Source organism: Pelobates fuscus, chromosome 12 (assembly GCF_036172605.1).
Source record: "Pelobates fuscus isolate aPelFus1 chromosome 12, aPelFus1.pri, whole genome shotgun sequence".
In the NCBI taxonomy this organism is placed as follows: Eukaryota; Metazoa; Chordata; class Amphibia; order Anura; family Pelobatidae; genus Pelobates; species Pelobates fuscus.
In genome coordinates this window covers 103,427,484-103,444,646 of record NC_086328.1, presented here as the reverse complement: position 1 = coordinate 103,444,646, position 17,163 = coordinate 103,427,484, and the positions used below count along the sequence as shown (strand labels likewise).

The following is a 17,163-nucleotide window of genomic DNA, read 5'->3' as shown; positions in this document are numbered from 1 at the left end:
CCTGGCTACCAGGATAAATCTGATCCTACCTCGGCTGATTCACCCTGACCAGGTGGGATTCATACCAACTAGACAACTATTCGAGAATACTCGACGTAATGTGGACCTCATATGGAGACAAACCACGAGGAAGATACCGACGATATTACTATCGTTGGATGCCGAAAAGGCTTTCGACAGGGTTAAATGGCCTTACTTATTTACAATGCTGGATCACCTTGGATTCCCGGTTCAGTTCACGACTGCGGTTCGAGCAATGTATACCAACATCAGAGCCCAAATCCGCATTTCGGGTGCAAAGATAAAACCGTTTGGTCTTAGCAACGGCACGAGACAAGGATGCCCATTGTCGCCCTTATTATTCGCCCTGTCTTTAGAGCTGCTCCTTCAGGCAATACGCGCAGCCCCGGATATCAAAGGGGTAGATGTCGGAGGGAAACGATACGTGGTGTCGGCATTTGCCGACGACGTGTTACTGACGCTAACTGAACCGAGGGGATCTATGGCGGCACTGGCAGACGTTTTGGGAGAATTTGGAGAATTGGCTGGATACAAGGTGAATATGGATAAATCCAGTGTGTTACCCATAGGGATGCCAGAGCTGGACACCGACTACATAGGGAGAACCTACAAGTTAAGAATATCGAGAGATCACATAAAATATCTAGGCATACGATTGACAGCGGATCCATCTAAATTATTCCAACAGAATTACACTCCGCTGATTAAGACCTTGATGACGGATATGGAGAAATGGATGGAAAAGGCAATTTCTTGGATCGGCAGGATTCACTCCGTAAAGATGAATGTGCTACCCAGAATATTGTTTTTGTTCCAGGCACTTCCGATAAGGGTATCCGGATCGGACCTAGGACCGCTACAGCAAGCCATAGGCAAATTTATATGGCAAAACAAGAAACACAGGGTATCACGCAACATTCTTTATCGAGCTAAGGGCAGAGGAGGACTTGGCCTTCCACATTTACACTTTTATTACATTGCAGCCCAACTGGCACAGGTGGCGCTGTGGCACTCCCCGCCCGAGGAAAGGAGATGGGTTGACCTGGAAGCATCCCTTATGGGGATGGATATGCCTCAGTTCTATATGTGGACCCCAAAGGAGCACAGACCGAACATAATTGTGACTTGTCCAGCGATCTCTAATTCGCTGAAAATATGGGACACAGCTGCACCTAAGTATGGCTTGGCGTCCTCCCCTTCACCGATGACCCCTCTATTGAGGAACAAAGCATTCTTACCAGGGATGTCGGCCCGGGAGTTTAGAGGCATGGAAAGGGCAGGACTGCAAAGGTTATTTCAGCTATACGAGGGGGGCTCGATCGTGACTTTTGACGATCTGCAAAATAAAACACCTCTGCGACCCTTTGACTTTTTCAGGTACCTTCAGATCAGGGATTATGCCCGTAACATCCAGGTTAAACAAGCCGCAGAGGCACAGATGACGTTCTTTGAAAGAATGTGCGCAAAAGAACGATTCCCAGGAAAAATTATTTCACTTATCTACTTACATTTATGCCACAACACTTCAGAATGGGGAGGACTAACATACATAGCCCAATGGGAAGCGGAATTAGGAGAGACACTAGAGGGAGTGGAGTGGCAAGAGATGTGGGAGGCGGCCGCGCAGGCTTCTATGTGTGTCTCCCTGCAGGAACAGTCCTATAAGACGCTATTTTGATGGTATACCACACCGGTAAAGTTGAGCCGTATGAATCAAATTACTACAGACCTATGCTGGCGAGGATGTGGTCTCAAGGGCACGTATGTCCACATGTGGTGGGAATGCCCAATAGCACAAGTGTTTTGGCGACAAATTGCGCAATTGCTACGAGACATATTTGAGAGGGAGGTTAAACTAGACCCATGGGTGTTCTTATTAGCCAGACCTATAGATAACTGGACCAAAGCGCAACTAACCCTATTGAATAAGGTGACTCTGGCAGCTAGGAGAGCTCTGGCACAGGGATGGTTGAAACAGGAGGCCCCAGGGATTGATATGGTGATCAGGAAAATTAAAGATAATTACCTCATGGATGACCTCACAGCTCGAGTTAGGGGTACGACGAAAAAGTTTGAAAAAATTTGGGGCCCTTGGGAGGCCAGCGCAGCCAATACGTGAGTTTCGCTCACACGACATGGGATGGCCGGATCCTCCTGACGTCACCCTCCTCCCCCCCCCCTTTTTTTCCCCCCCCCCAGTTTTCCCTTCTTTCACACTCTGATATCTACTTTCGTCTCTCTGTTCCTTTCCTTCTTTCTTGTGAGATCTTCTTAATTATTTCACAAAAGCCAGGCAGACTGTAAATGACTAGTACCACGAAAGGATAAGGACATGGGATTAATGGAGTAATTGGATAGAACTTTGAAAGAGATTGACAAAAATATAAATCAGCAAACGAGTTGTTAGATTATCATGGAAGCACAGGATGGAAAATAGGGCATGTCCTAAACATACTTAACATGCGAACATACTAGTATGACATATATGGTGCTGTTTGACCTGCTTTATTGGTTTTTGTCTTATTACTGCTTTTGCTTATCTCTCATCTAAGTTATAAGTTTAAAAATTTTAAAAAATAAAAAACTGGGAAGGACTGGTTAGAAGCATTGCACTGCAAGATAGTCGCATTCCAGGATACGTTGGTGAAGTGAAGGTTTACTAGGAGGGATAGTTTAAGGTCATTCCAAATACGATGTGAACCATGCATATATAATGTAACAATATCCTGTATCGTCTTGTCATGATATGCAATTATTGTAATGTTCTTCCTTGACATAAATAAAGAATTTATAAGAAAAAAAAAAAAATCACACATTTATCAGAACACATTGACCCATTGTGAACATTTACTAACAGTGTTATTCACTAGACATCGGGTGAAAAAGACCAAATTCCGGTCACAATGGCAATTTGCAGATTTACTAAAGATCAATGTGGTCAGGATTCAGTCTGTCCAATCAATACTTGAACATTTGTTCACATGAGTTCGGAAAATCTGTGATTTTTGCATCTGAACCAATTTACACAATTAGGGCTCCCCTAGCCCCAAACCATGGTTAATAAATTATAAAATGTGGGGTTAGACATGACATTGTCCACCCACCAAATAATAGTATTCCCCTCCCTCCCCCGGATGGCTACGGGTCCCCAATCCCTGAGCCACTTTTGTAAAAAATTCCTATCTACCCCCCTCACCGTAATAATAGTGAGGAGGGGGCCAATAAATGTAAAACCTGTTTAAAAATATATATTTCACACCTAGAGGACTGCATTCAGTCTGGACTAAATTTTGGTCCATTCTGGGCCTTATTTACAAAATCCGGACATTGATTAATTGCATCAACAAAGTCTTTTACAGATTTTACATGCTGATTTTGCGTCATTCAGTTCAGAGCCATTTGGACTTCAGTGAATCCCCCTGCAAACTTTAAAATGTAACGAACTGCAAAATTTAGATAAAAATACCAAAACTGTGACTATAGATGTGTTGGAGATTTTATCCATGTCCGCATGTTGCCTGAAGTTTGCTTCAGATTGGAGTTAAGTGAATAACTCCTGTCGCAATACAAATGTATTATTATTATTTTATTTTTTTTATTTTCTAAAGCAATCACACATTTCCATAATACGCACACAAAACAAGCATTTAACAAGCATTACTGTATGTTTAGCACATTTAAATAATTATTAAGGTGAACCAATCAGTAAAATATCATAATATCATAATATCATAAAAATATCATAATATAATATTTATGCTTACTCCTAATATTTTTATTATTATTAATATAATAATAATAATAATAATAATAATAATAATAATGTGCCATATTTTTTTAACCCCTTAAGGACCAAACTTCTGGAATAAAAGGGAATCATGACATGTCACACATGTCATGTGTCCTTAAGGGGTTAAATGTTCCTGTTGTTTGACATGATTGCCAAGTTAAACTGTTAATTACCACCTTATGGCCAATCATTTTTGCCGGTCCATTCTTATCTCCCTCCCAAGCCCATGCAAATACACTTATGAATCACTTTACCAGGGTTTATAATAACAGTATCCTGTTCAATCACTTTAATCACCTCACTGCGTACAAACAGTCTTATTGTATCGACCAGTAACTCTTGGGAAAACTAAGATAACCTCCATTAAGTCAGTGATTTCATCACCAACATTTGTCACCAGGAATTAGAGCAAAGATCGAATATCATTCAGCATGTTAAAACCTCACTCTGAATATGCAGTACAATATGGGCCACAGTTTGTGAAAAACAGATCATCAAAGGGAAAAGGTTACACCTGGGTAAATTAACCCATACTTTTCTAGACAATTATTATTTAACCCCTTAAGGACACATGACATGTGTGACATGTCATGATTCCCTTTTATTCCAGGAGTTTGGTCCTTAAGGGGTTAAATAAAGCAACAATGTCACATTTCTTTCAAATATGAGATGAAAACTTAATGCATAAATGGAATGTACAATAATTTCTTTTCAAATGTAAAAAAAAACATTTTATGTATATAATGATGTAATATTAAACTATATTTAAAAGAAGAAAAACTACCACAACAAGAGGACATAGTCTTAAATTAGAGGGGCAAAGGTTTAAAAATAATATCAGGAAGTATTACTTTATTGAGAGGGTAGTGGACGCATGGAATAGCCTTCCAGCTGAAGTGGTAGAGGTTAAAGGACCACTCTAGTGCCAGGAAAACATACTAGTTTTCCTGGCACTAGAGTGCCCTGAGGGTGCCCCCACCCTCAGGGACCCCCTCCCGCCGGGCTCTGGGGGGAGGAAGGGGTTAAACTTACCTCTTTCTCCAGCGCCCGGGCGGGGAGCTCTACTCCTCCTCTCCTTCTTCCTTGCGACGTCATCGGCTGAATGCGCATGAGCGGCAGGAGCCGCGCTCGCATTCAGCCGGTCGCATAGGAAAGCATTTACAATGCTTTCCTATGGACGCTTGCGTGCTCTCACTGTGATTTTCACAGTGAGAATCACGCAAGCGCCTCTAGCGGCTGTCAATGAGACAGCCACTAGAGGTTTTGGAGGCTGGATTAACCCTCAGTATAAACATAGCAGTTTCTCTGAAACTGCTATGTTTATAAAAAAAAAGGGTTAATCCTAGAGGGACCTGGCACCCAGACCACCTCATTAAGCTGAAGTGGTCTGGGTGCCTAGAGTGGTCCTTTAACACAGTGAGGGAGTTTAAGCATGCATGGGATAGGCATAAGGCTATGCTAGACTTAAGATAAGGCCAGGGTCTAATGAAAGTATTTAGAAAATTGGGCAGACTAGATGGGCCAAATGGTTATTATCTGCCGTCACATTCTATGTTTCTAAAATATTAAAATATTTTTATAATATCAAATCATTTTAAAGGTTTATCCAAAAATATTACATTTAAAATATTATTATATTTGGATTGCTTAGAAATCATGTAAATGTTTAATGAAACATATATTATCCACAAAACATCATTTTAATTATGAATTCACATGTTTTATTCTTTTTATAGAAATATAATATTTTAAACAATACAGTTTGCTGTGCAATGCTCCTTCTGATTAAATGGGAAAACCCAATTACATTTAGTCACACACATCAGGTGTGTTAAAAAAAAAGTCTAAATAAATGGTCAAATGCTCTGATTCTGGGAATTTATAAGGAACGTGTAAAAAAATGTGAATGAATGTGTGTGCCAGCGTATTCATTATTGCAAATAAGGAATGGATTTATTTATTTAGAAGCGCACCATGACAAGGATAACATCAAAAGCTTTTAAAAACCATCAAAGTGGATTTAGGATTTTAGATGTAAGATAAGAATCATATATTTTGAAAATGCAGCTTGTTGAAAATCTGAAACGAATAAATAGCTCGACTGAAGAGCTTTCAGATCCGCCGTTGTGCTCCAGAGATCAGTTTTTTAGAGAACAGATAAGGCAGATTATGAAGATTGCTCATCAATAACAGCTTAAAAAGGCTCACAATAAACCCTCAATACTGAATGTTTTTATTCATTTTTTTAAAATTCATTTTTGGTTAAAAGAGTTGTGAAGCAACAGATATGAAAATGTAAAAAAGTATTGAGAAAACTGCTTCCATTGGCCGTCTCTGGGTCTAATCACATGAAGAGGTAATTGTGGTGATTTGGGACTCAGCACCGATGGCAGATGTGATTGGACATGTATTTTCTTTTATTTTTCATAAGAAAAAGAGGGGTCTGAGCTAATGCAGGGATAGGCAACCTTCGGCTCTCCAGATGTTGTGGACTACATCCCCCATAATGCTCTTACACACATAATGCTGGCAAAGCATCATGGGAGGTGTAGTCCAAAACATCTGCAGAGCCAATGCAATAATACCCAATAAACAGAAAAGGGGAGAGTGTGTGTGTGTGTGTGGGGTGGGGGTAACCACATTATAAATTGGCAAAATAGAAGGAAAATTGTTACTTAGCAGGTAATAATTTCAAAACTTTAGTTATAAAACTCATCATTAGTTAGAATAAAGTATAATAAGATCGTCAATATTAAGCATTATATATAAATATATAAATATTATCCTAATTACTGATCCAAAATCCCAGAGTCCAATGCTAAATACATAATGTCTTGAGGCAAAATATCTGTGCTAAATAAAGTTAGTAGCTTTGTACAAATAATTGTCAAAGAATTAGGTATTTTAATGTGACGCATTTAACTCTCATCAGGGAACTGTAAAGTCAAAAACACAACATTTAAAAAAATGAGAAAATAAATCAATAAGTGAAAAACACAGGAAACTATTAATATATGGAAAGTGCTACACAAAAATTAGCATGAATGAAAAGAAAAATACAGAAATATGACACGAGCAATAAATAGCCCAACCCCGACTCCCTCTGAAAATGACAATCCGCAACAGAAAAAAATCTCACAAAAGGTGCAGATTACGCAGTGACATTTTGACAAATCCCATTTTAAGGCTTTTAGTGTCCTAGATCATTGACATTAGTATAATATCATGTCTATCGCGCAGGTAGCAGAAACAGGTTCTATGTATTTAATCTTATCCTATATCAATTTGTGTCTTCATATCAGACAGAAAAGGCTTAATGGAAAGAAACTGCACACAATGCACAGGGGTTTTATCGTTTCTGTCTGCTAGCTCTAAAAATCCATTCTTTTCTTTTGTCTGGAAATAAATTATTTTATAGCCATAGATTTAAAATCACACAGGGAGATCCGTAATTTATCATTCCCTCTGACAACATTCCGATAACAGCACTTTTTGATATTTTTAAGAATTCCAGAACATCCGTGGCTTAGTGAACAGCGCCTCTCTCAGGTGAGGCGTGACATCACAGGTTAGCTGCTCTCCCTCTACAAAATCTACAAAACTGTCCCAGATTAAAAGAGGGCAGAGGGGGACAGTGAAATGTGAGATGAAAGCGAATAAAGAGAATTTACAGAATATGGGGTCCAAGACTAACCCTCATTTGCAGCCCACTATGTTTACTCCAACATTTTGGTTAGATTGTGTAACCTTATCCCATATTAATTTGTGTTTAGAGTTTCACTTATTTTAAATTGGTTTAATTGATACACAATTTCTATCTAGTCCTGTTATTAGTTCTCAATGTCCACTAGAATGACTTTATTATACTATGGCCTTTATTATACCGGTACAAACAGAATCCCTAATAGTGCTAGCCTATTTACATCCAGGGCCCCCACGTAAAGTGTTAAAAAGTAGTTACTTACCTTTACTCCGTCTCAGCAGTTGCCCCTCTTCCCTGCTTGAGATCATTAATCTTGATAATCTCAGCCAATCTAATGCTTCCCCATAGAGATGTATTGGAAGCCAGTGCGCATGCACAGCAAATCATCACGCTGAACGAATTTCTGGCAAACATGTATTTATCCAAAAACAGATGTTTAAAAGTCTATCATTCATATAGACCACGGGGCATGTTATACAGCAGGAAAGCAAAGAAAAAACTGTTTAGTCATAATTTCTTCCTATGTCTATATTAGTATTTACATTGCAGTACTAAGGCAGCATCTAGTGGCTGTCTACCAGGTGCTTCTGGGAGTTTACCAGACTCTGAGTCGCTTAAAAATAATGCTTGACGTTCTCTCACTCTGCATGAGGACATTCAGCGTCAGTGAAATTAGTCAATAGTTTAGAGATAATCATAAGTTCATTTCACTCTCATCACAGCAACAATTGTAGTTCTTGTCATTGTTTTTGGGTGGATTCCCTTGTGCTCGATTCTGCTAACTGAACTACACTATCTCCAAGGCCGTGCCATGCATTTTCCTGCATTTCGGATTTATTGCTCAGCTCTCAGTTTAACGCACGTTAAACGTTGAACAATCACTTAGTTCGGCCTTGTCTATCTAAACTTCCTGTTGGACAAGTCCTTCTTCAAACTGTCTATACCCGATAACAGGCATTATATTCTGTTCTTTGTTAAGATTCCACTCTGGATTTTTCAAAATACACCGTTCAGCCTTCACATGGCCTGGTATTCAGATTGCCAATATTGGGTACAGAGTATATCTAAACCTCTGCATTGTTGAACAGTGCTCTGCTAAACCTTCACATTGTTGGTTCCACTCTGTATATGAATAGTGGAGTTTAATGGGTTACTTTAACCCTGTGGAGCGAAGGGGACTTTTTCTGTGTAAAATGCCCTGTTGGGTGCCCTATTGGATACTATGGTATCTTGGCTGCCAATGTCACATGTGGGGTGCAATTAGCCCCCAGCACATAATTACAAATATCTCAAACAGAAACACTGCACATAGTGAAACCTACCACCATGACCACTTCAAATCACTGAAGTGATGATGAAGGTTGGGGTAATCCTTAAAGGAGATTACTGTACATATTGTACATAGTTACTGCACTCTGTCTGCCTTATCCTAATAGGAGTGAGAATCCTGATTTGCTTTGTTTGATTCTTCTTTAAATCTTGCCCCATTGGTTATGGGCTCAATGGTCATGGGTGTGAAATTCGATGCAAAGTATTAGAACTAAATACTTTTATTCACTACTGAAGTTCCATTATAGCTAATTATATAACACCATCGGCACCAAAACACGTGCCAGCTGTGGGATGTTTTGGTGCTTTATAAATAAACGATAATAAATCAGCAAACTAACACCGATGAAAATAGCAGACATTTCTCAGCAGTGGATCTTAAATGTCTGGATAAACAAGTAACCACAAATGTAACTGTTCTCCATGTGGTTCACGCAGTCAGAATCCCAGGCTGCCCAATAATGAAAACACACAGGCATTGTTAATACCGGCCGTGTACCTCTGGCCAAATCACAAATTGCCTAGTAATCTATTTTCATAAACTAGTTCTGAAGAATCTGAATATACTCAGCAGATCCAGGACTGTGAGGTTTTAATATAAATTCACTTTTAATATACTCGGCTTCTCCATTTTGGCTTTATTTTGGTAGATAAATTATGACATGGTTTAATATGTCACGTGTTGTTGTTCATTTGAGGTTGTCTTTACCTACATTTAAAGGCCGGGCAAGGAACAGATAAGTGGTCCTCATTTTACGACCTACCTGTTTTACAACAACTCGCACTTACAACCAGCACTCTAGCGTGGGGGTAAGTGCGAGCCGTTGTGGGGATTAGAGGGATACCCTGCTCTGCTGCGTTCGCCTATGTTCGGGGAAATTTCCCTGAACATAGACAAGCGCACCAGAACAGGGAATCCCTTAACTCCTCACTTAACAACCAATTTGTTCTACGACCGGGTTGTAAGAACAGAACCCGGTTGGTAAGTGAGGAGTACCTGTAATGTCCTGATATGTAAAACTATGGAATTCAAAGAGGGTGTACTTGCTTTTTCCTATGACTGTATTTCATGTTTTTTGTTTTAAACATGCATTGCGTGTTCACATATAATGCATCTCCCTTCGTATTTTAAATATACAATGAGTGCTTCCTGTGTCTTATAAATATTTATTGTGTGTTTTTATGTGTTTTATAAATATACAGTGCTTGTTCAATGTGTCATGTCCCAAGACTCAGGGTTTATTTTGTATTTTGTGTGTTCTGTGTTGAATCTGCTATCATATCCTAGTAATTATGTCCCTGCTGGGTTTCCTTAGTTAGGTGTCCAGCTAACTCTCCCTTCCTATTCATTCTAATACTCTTAATTATACTGTCATGTAGCAGCCATCTTCTGTCATATGTTAGCAACTACTGTCTTTTCACCTGCATTTCTGAACATATTTACATGGATTGTCAGCCTGAAGATTAAAACTGGGATACCCTACTACGTGTCAGCTCTGCTGAACTTCCATGGTGTGAGTACAGGTAATTACAGTATTAGCAGATAGTCCATGGTGTGAGTACAGGTCAATACAGTATTAGCAGATAGTCCATGGTGTGAGTACAGGTCATTACAGACTTAGCAGATAGTCCATGGTGTGAGTACTGGTCAATACAGGCTTAGCAGATAGTCCATGGTGAGAGTACTAGTCAATACAAACTTATCAGACAGTCAATGGTGAAAGTACAGGTCAATACAGACTTAGCAGATAGTCCATGGTGAGAGTACTGGTCAATGCAGACTTAGCAGATAGTCCATGGTGTGAGCCCTGGTCAATTCAGACTTAGCAGATATAGATAATCTATGGTGTGAGTATTGGTCAATATAGACTTAACAGATAGATACCCTTCTACATGCCATCTCTACTGAACTTCTATGGTGTGAGTACAGGTCAATACAGTATTAGCAGATAGTTTATGGAGTGAGTACTGGTCAATACAGGCTTAGCAGATAGTCCATGGTGAGAGTACTGGTCAATGCAGACTTAGCAGATAATCCATGGTGTGAGTCCTGGTCAATTCAGACTTAGCAGATATAGATAATCTATGGTGTGAGTATTGGTCAATATAGATTTAGCAGATAGATACCCTTCTACATGTCAGCTCTACTGAACTTCTATGGTGTGAGTACAGGTCAATACAGTATTAGCAGATAGTTTATGGAGTGAGTACTGGTCAATATTGACTTAGTATATAGTCCATGATGTGAGTACTGGTCAATATTGACTTAGTATATAGTGCATGATGTGAGTACTGGTCAATATTGACTTAGTATATAGTCCATGATGTGAGTACTGGTCAATATTGATTTAGTATATAGTCCATGATGTGAGTACTGGTCAATATTGACTTAGTATATAGTCCATGGTGTGAGTACGGGTCAATATTGACTTAGTATATAGTCCTTGGTGTGAGTACTGGTCAATCCAAGCTTAGCAGATAGTCCATTGTGTGAGTACTTGTTAATACAGGCTTAGCAGATAGTCTATGAGGTGAGTACTGGTCAATACAGGCTTAGCAGACAGTCCATGGTGTGAGTACTGGTCAATATTGACTTAGTATATAGTCCATGGTGTGAGTACGGGTCGATTCAAGCTTAGCAGATAGTCCATTGTGTGAGTACTTGTTAATACAGGCTTAGCAGATAGTCCATGAGGTGAGTACTGGTCAATACAGGCTTAGCAGACAGTCCATGGTGTGAGTACTGGTCAATATTGACTTAGTATATAGTCCATGGTGTAAGTACGGGTCGATTCAAGCTTAGCAGATAGTCCATTGTGTGAGTACTTGTTAATACAGGCTTAGCAGATAGTCCATGAGGTGAGTACTGGTCAATACAAACTTAGCAGATAGTCTCAGGAACCCACAGCTCACGACTTTGTTAATAATGCAGAAAACAATGCATGTTTTAACATATAATGCCTGTTCCTTGTGTTATAAACATGTAATGTATATTCCCTGCTCATTTTAAATATACAAAGCGAGTTTCCTGTGTGCTTAGAAACATGTGCGTTCCTTTTAACATATAAAGTGTGTTCCCTGTGTGTTTTTTACATATAATCCCTGTTCTCTGTGCGTTTTAAACATGCAATACAAGTTCCCTGTGTGTTTTTACCCTATAATGCCTGTTCCCTGCATGTTGTTGACATGCAATGACCGTTCCCGTATGCTGTAGACATGCAATGCCTGCTTCTTGTATGTTTTTGACATGCGATGCATGTTCCCATATGCTGTAGACATGCAATGGAGGTTCCCTGTATGTTTAGGACATGCAATGCTGCTTCGAAGCATGCGGCTAACCTTTCTGTTTGCCCTTTTTCTCCTTTCTGGCACTGCCTGTTGGGCAGCCCGCTGCAGCTGCCGATTTGGCTTTTTTAGTTGACTTTGGAGCCTGGATCTCTGTAGCCACCTGGGCTTCCTCCTGCTCAGCTTCTTGCACTGCTTGGTACAATCAGGAAAAGCCCAGCAACGAGGAAAGAGAACAGACAGAACACAAAGAAACATTATCAAATTAGCAAAACAAGGTTTTTTTCAAATAACTGGATTGTGTGATTTTAACGTTATTTTTGTCCCTGAACCGGCAGAAAATTACCCAGGAATTCCAACCAGCACAACGATACAAAACGAATAATTGTCAGTGTTAATTTGCAGCAAATAAATGAAACTGAATAGTACGAGATTTTCTTTCGATTATAAATACCATACCCAACCATTTACTGAGAGCAAGAGCCTGTCTGATTGAGAGATTTAAACTTCAATAACAGTTAGGAGGTTGTAGTTGGAAAGACATGATTTATTGGGAAACAGTCATTAATTGATTCAAACTTCTAGTAAAATATACCGATATGATTATTGTAAGATCTGAGTTTAATCTCTTGAAGACGATTTATGTTGTAGAATAATTATGCATAACCTTGCTATAACAATGTTAGGGTTTTGCCTCTGCGTCAGCACGGTTTGCATAAAGATGTCTAGACATGTCTATACTTGGAAAAAAAAAGTAATTTTCTATTACGATATTGCAATGATTTTTTTTCCCGTGCAGTGCTGGTAACTCTGGATAAAGGATGGCGAGGAATAGATATTTAAATAGCCCATTTTGTCCTTCTAATTTGCCACACATGACGCATTGGAACCAATTTCTTGGGACAATCATTGTATTAATTAACTTGGACACTAATTGTGGAAAAACTCAGATATCTAAAGTGAAGAAAACATTTCAATCTCGTGGGGGGAAACGTGGAGAATGTTATTAAATAATGGAGCAGTCCGAGGAAGGGGTGATGAGAGTGAGAGTTTCAAGAGCACTAAAAGAAGAGATGAGGGTATCTGAGCCCTCTAGAGCCTATATTAGCAGGCAAACCCTGAAAAAAGAGGGGACGTTCTAACAGGGAGGGCTACAGGAGATTGTGGGTAGCATTTGCAGCCGAACAGGAATAGCCTAGACTCCTTAATTACTACGAGCTAGCAAAATGCCTAGTTCAATGTCTTTAAAAGGTTGCTCCTTCAATCTCATTCACGGAATGGTAAGAGACAAGCCGAGCATTTAACAAGCTCACGGAAAGTAAACTCTTGGAACCGTAGGGCACAGTGAAAGGCACGCGCAGGATATGGCGCACAAGCTCGCGGGATCCACTGCTATAACTCAGAGCTCTGTAACCAGACAACTTCTGAAAATCAACACCCCTCCCCCAAACAAAGTTACCAGGTTATCAACAACAAGAATCAAACCTAATATTCAGTATGACAGCCAGAGCTCACTGCCGCTGGAACGTTACATTTTCATGTTTTTCTTTATAAATATTTTCTCAGTTAATTATGTCCCAGCTCAAAGGGTACAGAACCTATAAATTAAATCATAACATTCCCAGAATGATTTGCTTACAGCTAAAATAGAAAAATGCTAATAAATTCATTTTCATACAAATTGGAATTTGCCCAGACGAAAAAAACTCATCTAATTATCACAGATAAAAATAGCAGCAGTTGTGAATTTTATGCAAAACTGCGTGTTAGATTACATTTCTCACTGAAAATATCCATTGAGTTTGTTGTGAAGGACGCGCTACAGAACCTGCCAACAACACACATGGGATTATTAATAAAACGTAATACAAACAATAATATTGAAAGCAATTCTCTAAATCGGATTTTAATATTTAACAATGACGTTAAAAATAAAAGCACTATCACATCATGCAGACAAACTGCAAGGATTATATTTCAATGTTTCTTAGAAGATATTGTACAGGTAGTGATGATATTGGAGATATCCCCTGTGAGGCCAGCTGTGTGCATCAATGTGCGCTATAAGGACAGTATTCACATGTTTGGAAACTACATTTCCTATAATTCTTAGTCTGCCTTTTGCAAGGGTATCTCTTACTGATGTATAAAAAGGGTATCTCTTACTGATGTAGAAGAAGGGATGAAGAATAAGGGTACCTCTTACTGATGTAGATAATTGGGATGTAGAAGAAGAGTATCTCTTACTGATGTAGACGAAGGGATGAAGAAGAAGGGTATCTCTTACTGATGTAAAGGAGGGGTGTAGAAGAAGAGTATCTCTTACTGATGTAAAGGAGGGGTGTAGAACAAGAGTATCTCTTACTGATGTGAAAGGATGGATGTAGAAGAAGGGTATCTCTTACTGATTTAAAAGGAGGGATGTAGAAGAAGGGTATCTCTTACTGATGTGAAAGGAGGGATGTAGAAGAAGGGTATCTCTTACTGATTTAAAAGGAGGGATGTAGAAGAAGGGTATCTCTTACTGATTTAAAAGGAGGGATGTAGAAGAAGGGTATCTCTTACTGATTTAAAAGGAGGGATGTAGAAGAAGGGTATCTCTTACTGATGTGAAAGGAGGGATGTAGAAGAAGGGTATCTCTTACTGATTTAAAAGGAGGGATGTAGAAGAAGGGTATCTCTTACTGATTTAAAAGGAGGGATGTAGAAGAAGAGTATCTCTTACTGATGTGGACGAAGGGATGTATAAGAAGAGTATCTCTTACTGATGTAAAAGGAGGAATGGAGAAGAAGAGTATCTCTTACTGATGTAGACGAAGGGATGTAGAAGAAGGGTATCTCTTACTGATTTAAAAGGAGGGATGTAGAAGAAGGGTATCTCTTATTGATGAAGAAGAAGGGATGTATTAGAAGGGTATCTCTTATTGATGTAAAAGAAGGGTATTGTAAGAAATTGATATGCAAAACTGCAATATTGTATATAACTTTCTGTGTATGTGACTGGTTTCACAAGTTGGGGTGATTTACTTGATAACAGTGTGATAATGATGAAAAAGTTCAGTTGCATTTTACAACACCCAGCTAACACAAAAGCTTACATCCCCCCAGCAGTTCTCCTGCCAACTAGTTTTCCATGCATGTTATCAGAAGATCAGAGTAATGAACATCTAGGTGTAACCATGAGTTTGTGTTTTTCCAAGCCATCCTGTCTACCTACCCAGAAACCCACCCTAACTGGTCACCTGGTCACTTCTTACAATGTTACAGTATAGCTGGAGGGAAGAGGTCAAAGGGAACGACTTGTGTAAAGACAGAGCTCTCTGGAAAAAGAGGGTGGGATAAACCACTTTTGGCAGGGAAACGGGATTCTGGGACTTTTAGTTAATGACTGCAAGAATCAGTCTTTGTAAAAGAACAACAGCCAAGGAGGTTGGGCTCCTCTCTTCTCCTCTCTCCTCTCTTTTGGGGAGGACAGCGCAGCAAGCACAGGTGACTGTCCCAGATTAGCCAAGATGAAGGCGCAAGGGGAAGATCTTCATTTAAATGTCTAAGTATTGCCTTTTTATTATGTATCTTTGGATTATGTACTGGATATGGTTATAATGTATAATGTGTATATCCCTTTTTAACCCTTTAAGACCGGAGGGCGTACAATTCCGCCCTATTTTAAGCGGCTCTAAACGCCGCCGGGTGTAATTGTACGCCCTCCGTTTTTTTCTTACTTAACCGGTCGCCGGCGATCCCACGCCGGCGATCGCAGTTGGGGGGACTCCCAGGGAGCCCCCTGCGGCACATCCTTGCGAGGACCTCACAATCACATGGCCGGGTTAGCTGGCTCAGGCATTGCCAGCAGGGGGACTAACTGTAATGACAGTTAGTCCCCCTGCTGGCTGGAAATAAAATAAAAAGAATTAAAATAAGTGTAAAAAAAAATTATATACTTAGATCATATATATATATAACATATATATGATCTAAGTATATATATATATATACATATACACACACACACACATACACACATACACTGCCTAGGTGTATTTTACTATTAATATATATATATAATTATATATATATATATATTAATATCAAATTACACGTAGACTGATACTGATTAAATATATATATAATTATTGTTATATATATATTTATATATAATATTAAAAAAATATGTAAATACGTAAAAAAATAAAATAAAAAAAATAATTAAAAATAAATAATTAAAAAATATATAGATGTGTTATTTCGTTCTAACTGTATTGTGATATTAATATATATATATTCCTATCAAAATACACGTAGAACGAAATAATATATATATCTATATACATAAATATATACGTATATATCACTATATATATACCTATATATAAATAAAAATATTTTAAAAAAATTATATATATGTATACATATATATACACATATGTATATATATACATATATTAATTCTACACATAATTTACACATTTATTTATAATTAATTACAATTAGCGGGACCTGCCTGACAACCCATGCCGAAAGTATAGGGAATTTAATTTGCTAGCACTATATTTAACCCTATAACTTTCCAAGACACCATAAAACCTGTACATGGGGGGTACTGTTTTACTCGAGAGACTTCGCTGAATACAAATATTAGTGTTTCAAAACAGTAAAATATATTACAACGATGATATCGCCAGTAAAAGTGACTTTTTTGCATTTTTCACGCACAAGCAGCACTTACACGGACGATATTATTGCTGTGATACTTTTTTACTGTTTTGAAACACAAATATTTGTGTTCAGCGAAGTCTCCCGAGTACAACAGTACCCCTCATGTACAGGTTTTATGGTGTTTTCAAAAGTTACAGCGTCAAATATAAGGCTTGTGTTTCATTTTTTTCACATTAAAATTCGCCAGATTGCTTACGTTGCCTTTGTGACCCTATGGTAGCCCAAGAATGAAAATTACCCCTATGATGGCATACCCTTTGCAATAGTAGACAACCCAAGGTATTGCAAATGGGGTATGTCCAGCATTTTTTAGTAGTCA

The 17,163-nt window shown here is 38.7% G+C and overlaps 1 protein-coding gene across 8 annotated transcripts in view; it reads right to left on the bottom strand.

Annotated features, from left to right (window-relative positions):
• The window catches only part of TUB (TUB bipartite transcription factor), a 210,765-nt gene that overhangs the window by 27,759 nt on the left and 165,843 nt on the right, over positions 1 to 17,163 (bottom strand). For 6 of the 8 annotated variants that reach the window (XM_063438592.1, XM_063438594.1, XM_063438596.1 and 3 more), the window contains one exon: positions 12,183 to 12,323. The exons of 1 other annotated variant lie outside the window; for it this stretch is intronic. In XM_063438592.1, coding sequence (XP_063294662.1) covers positions 12,183 to 12,323 — 141 coding nt within the window. The remainder of the gene's footprint in view (positions 1 to 12,182; positions 12,324 to 17,163) is intronic. One more of the 8 variants, XM_063438593.1, reaches the window with a different exon arrangement.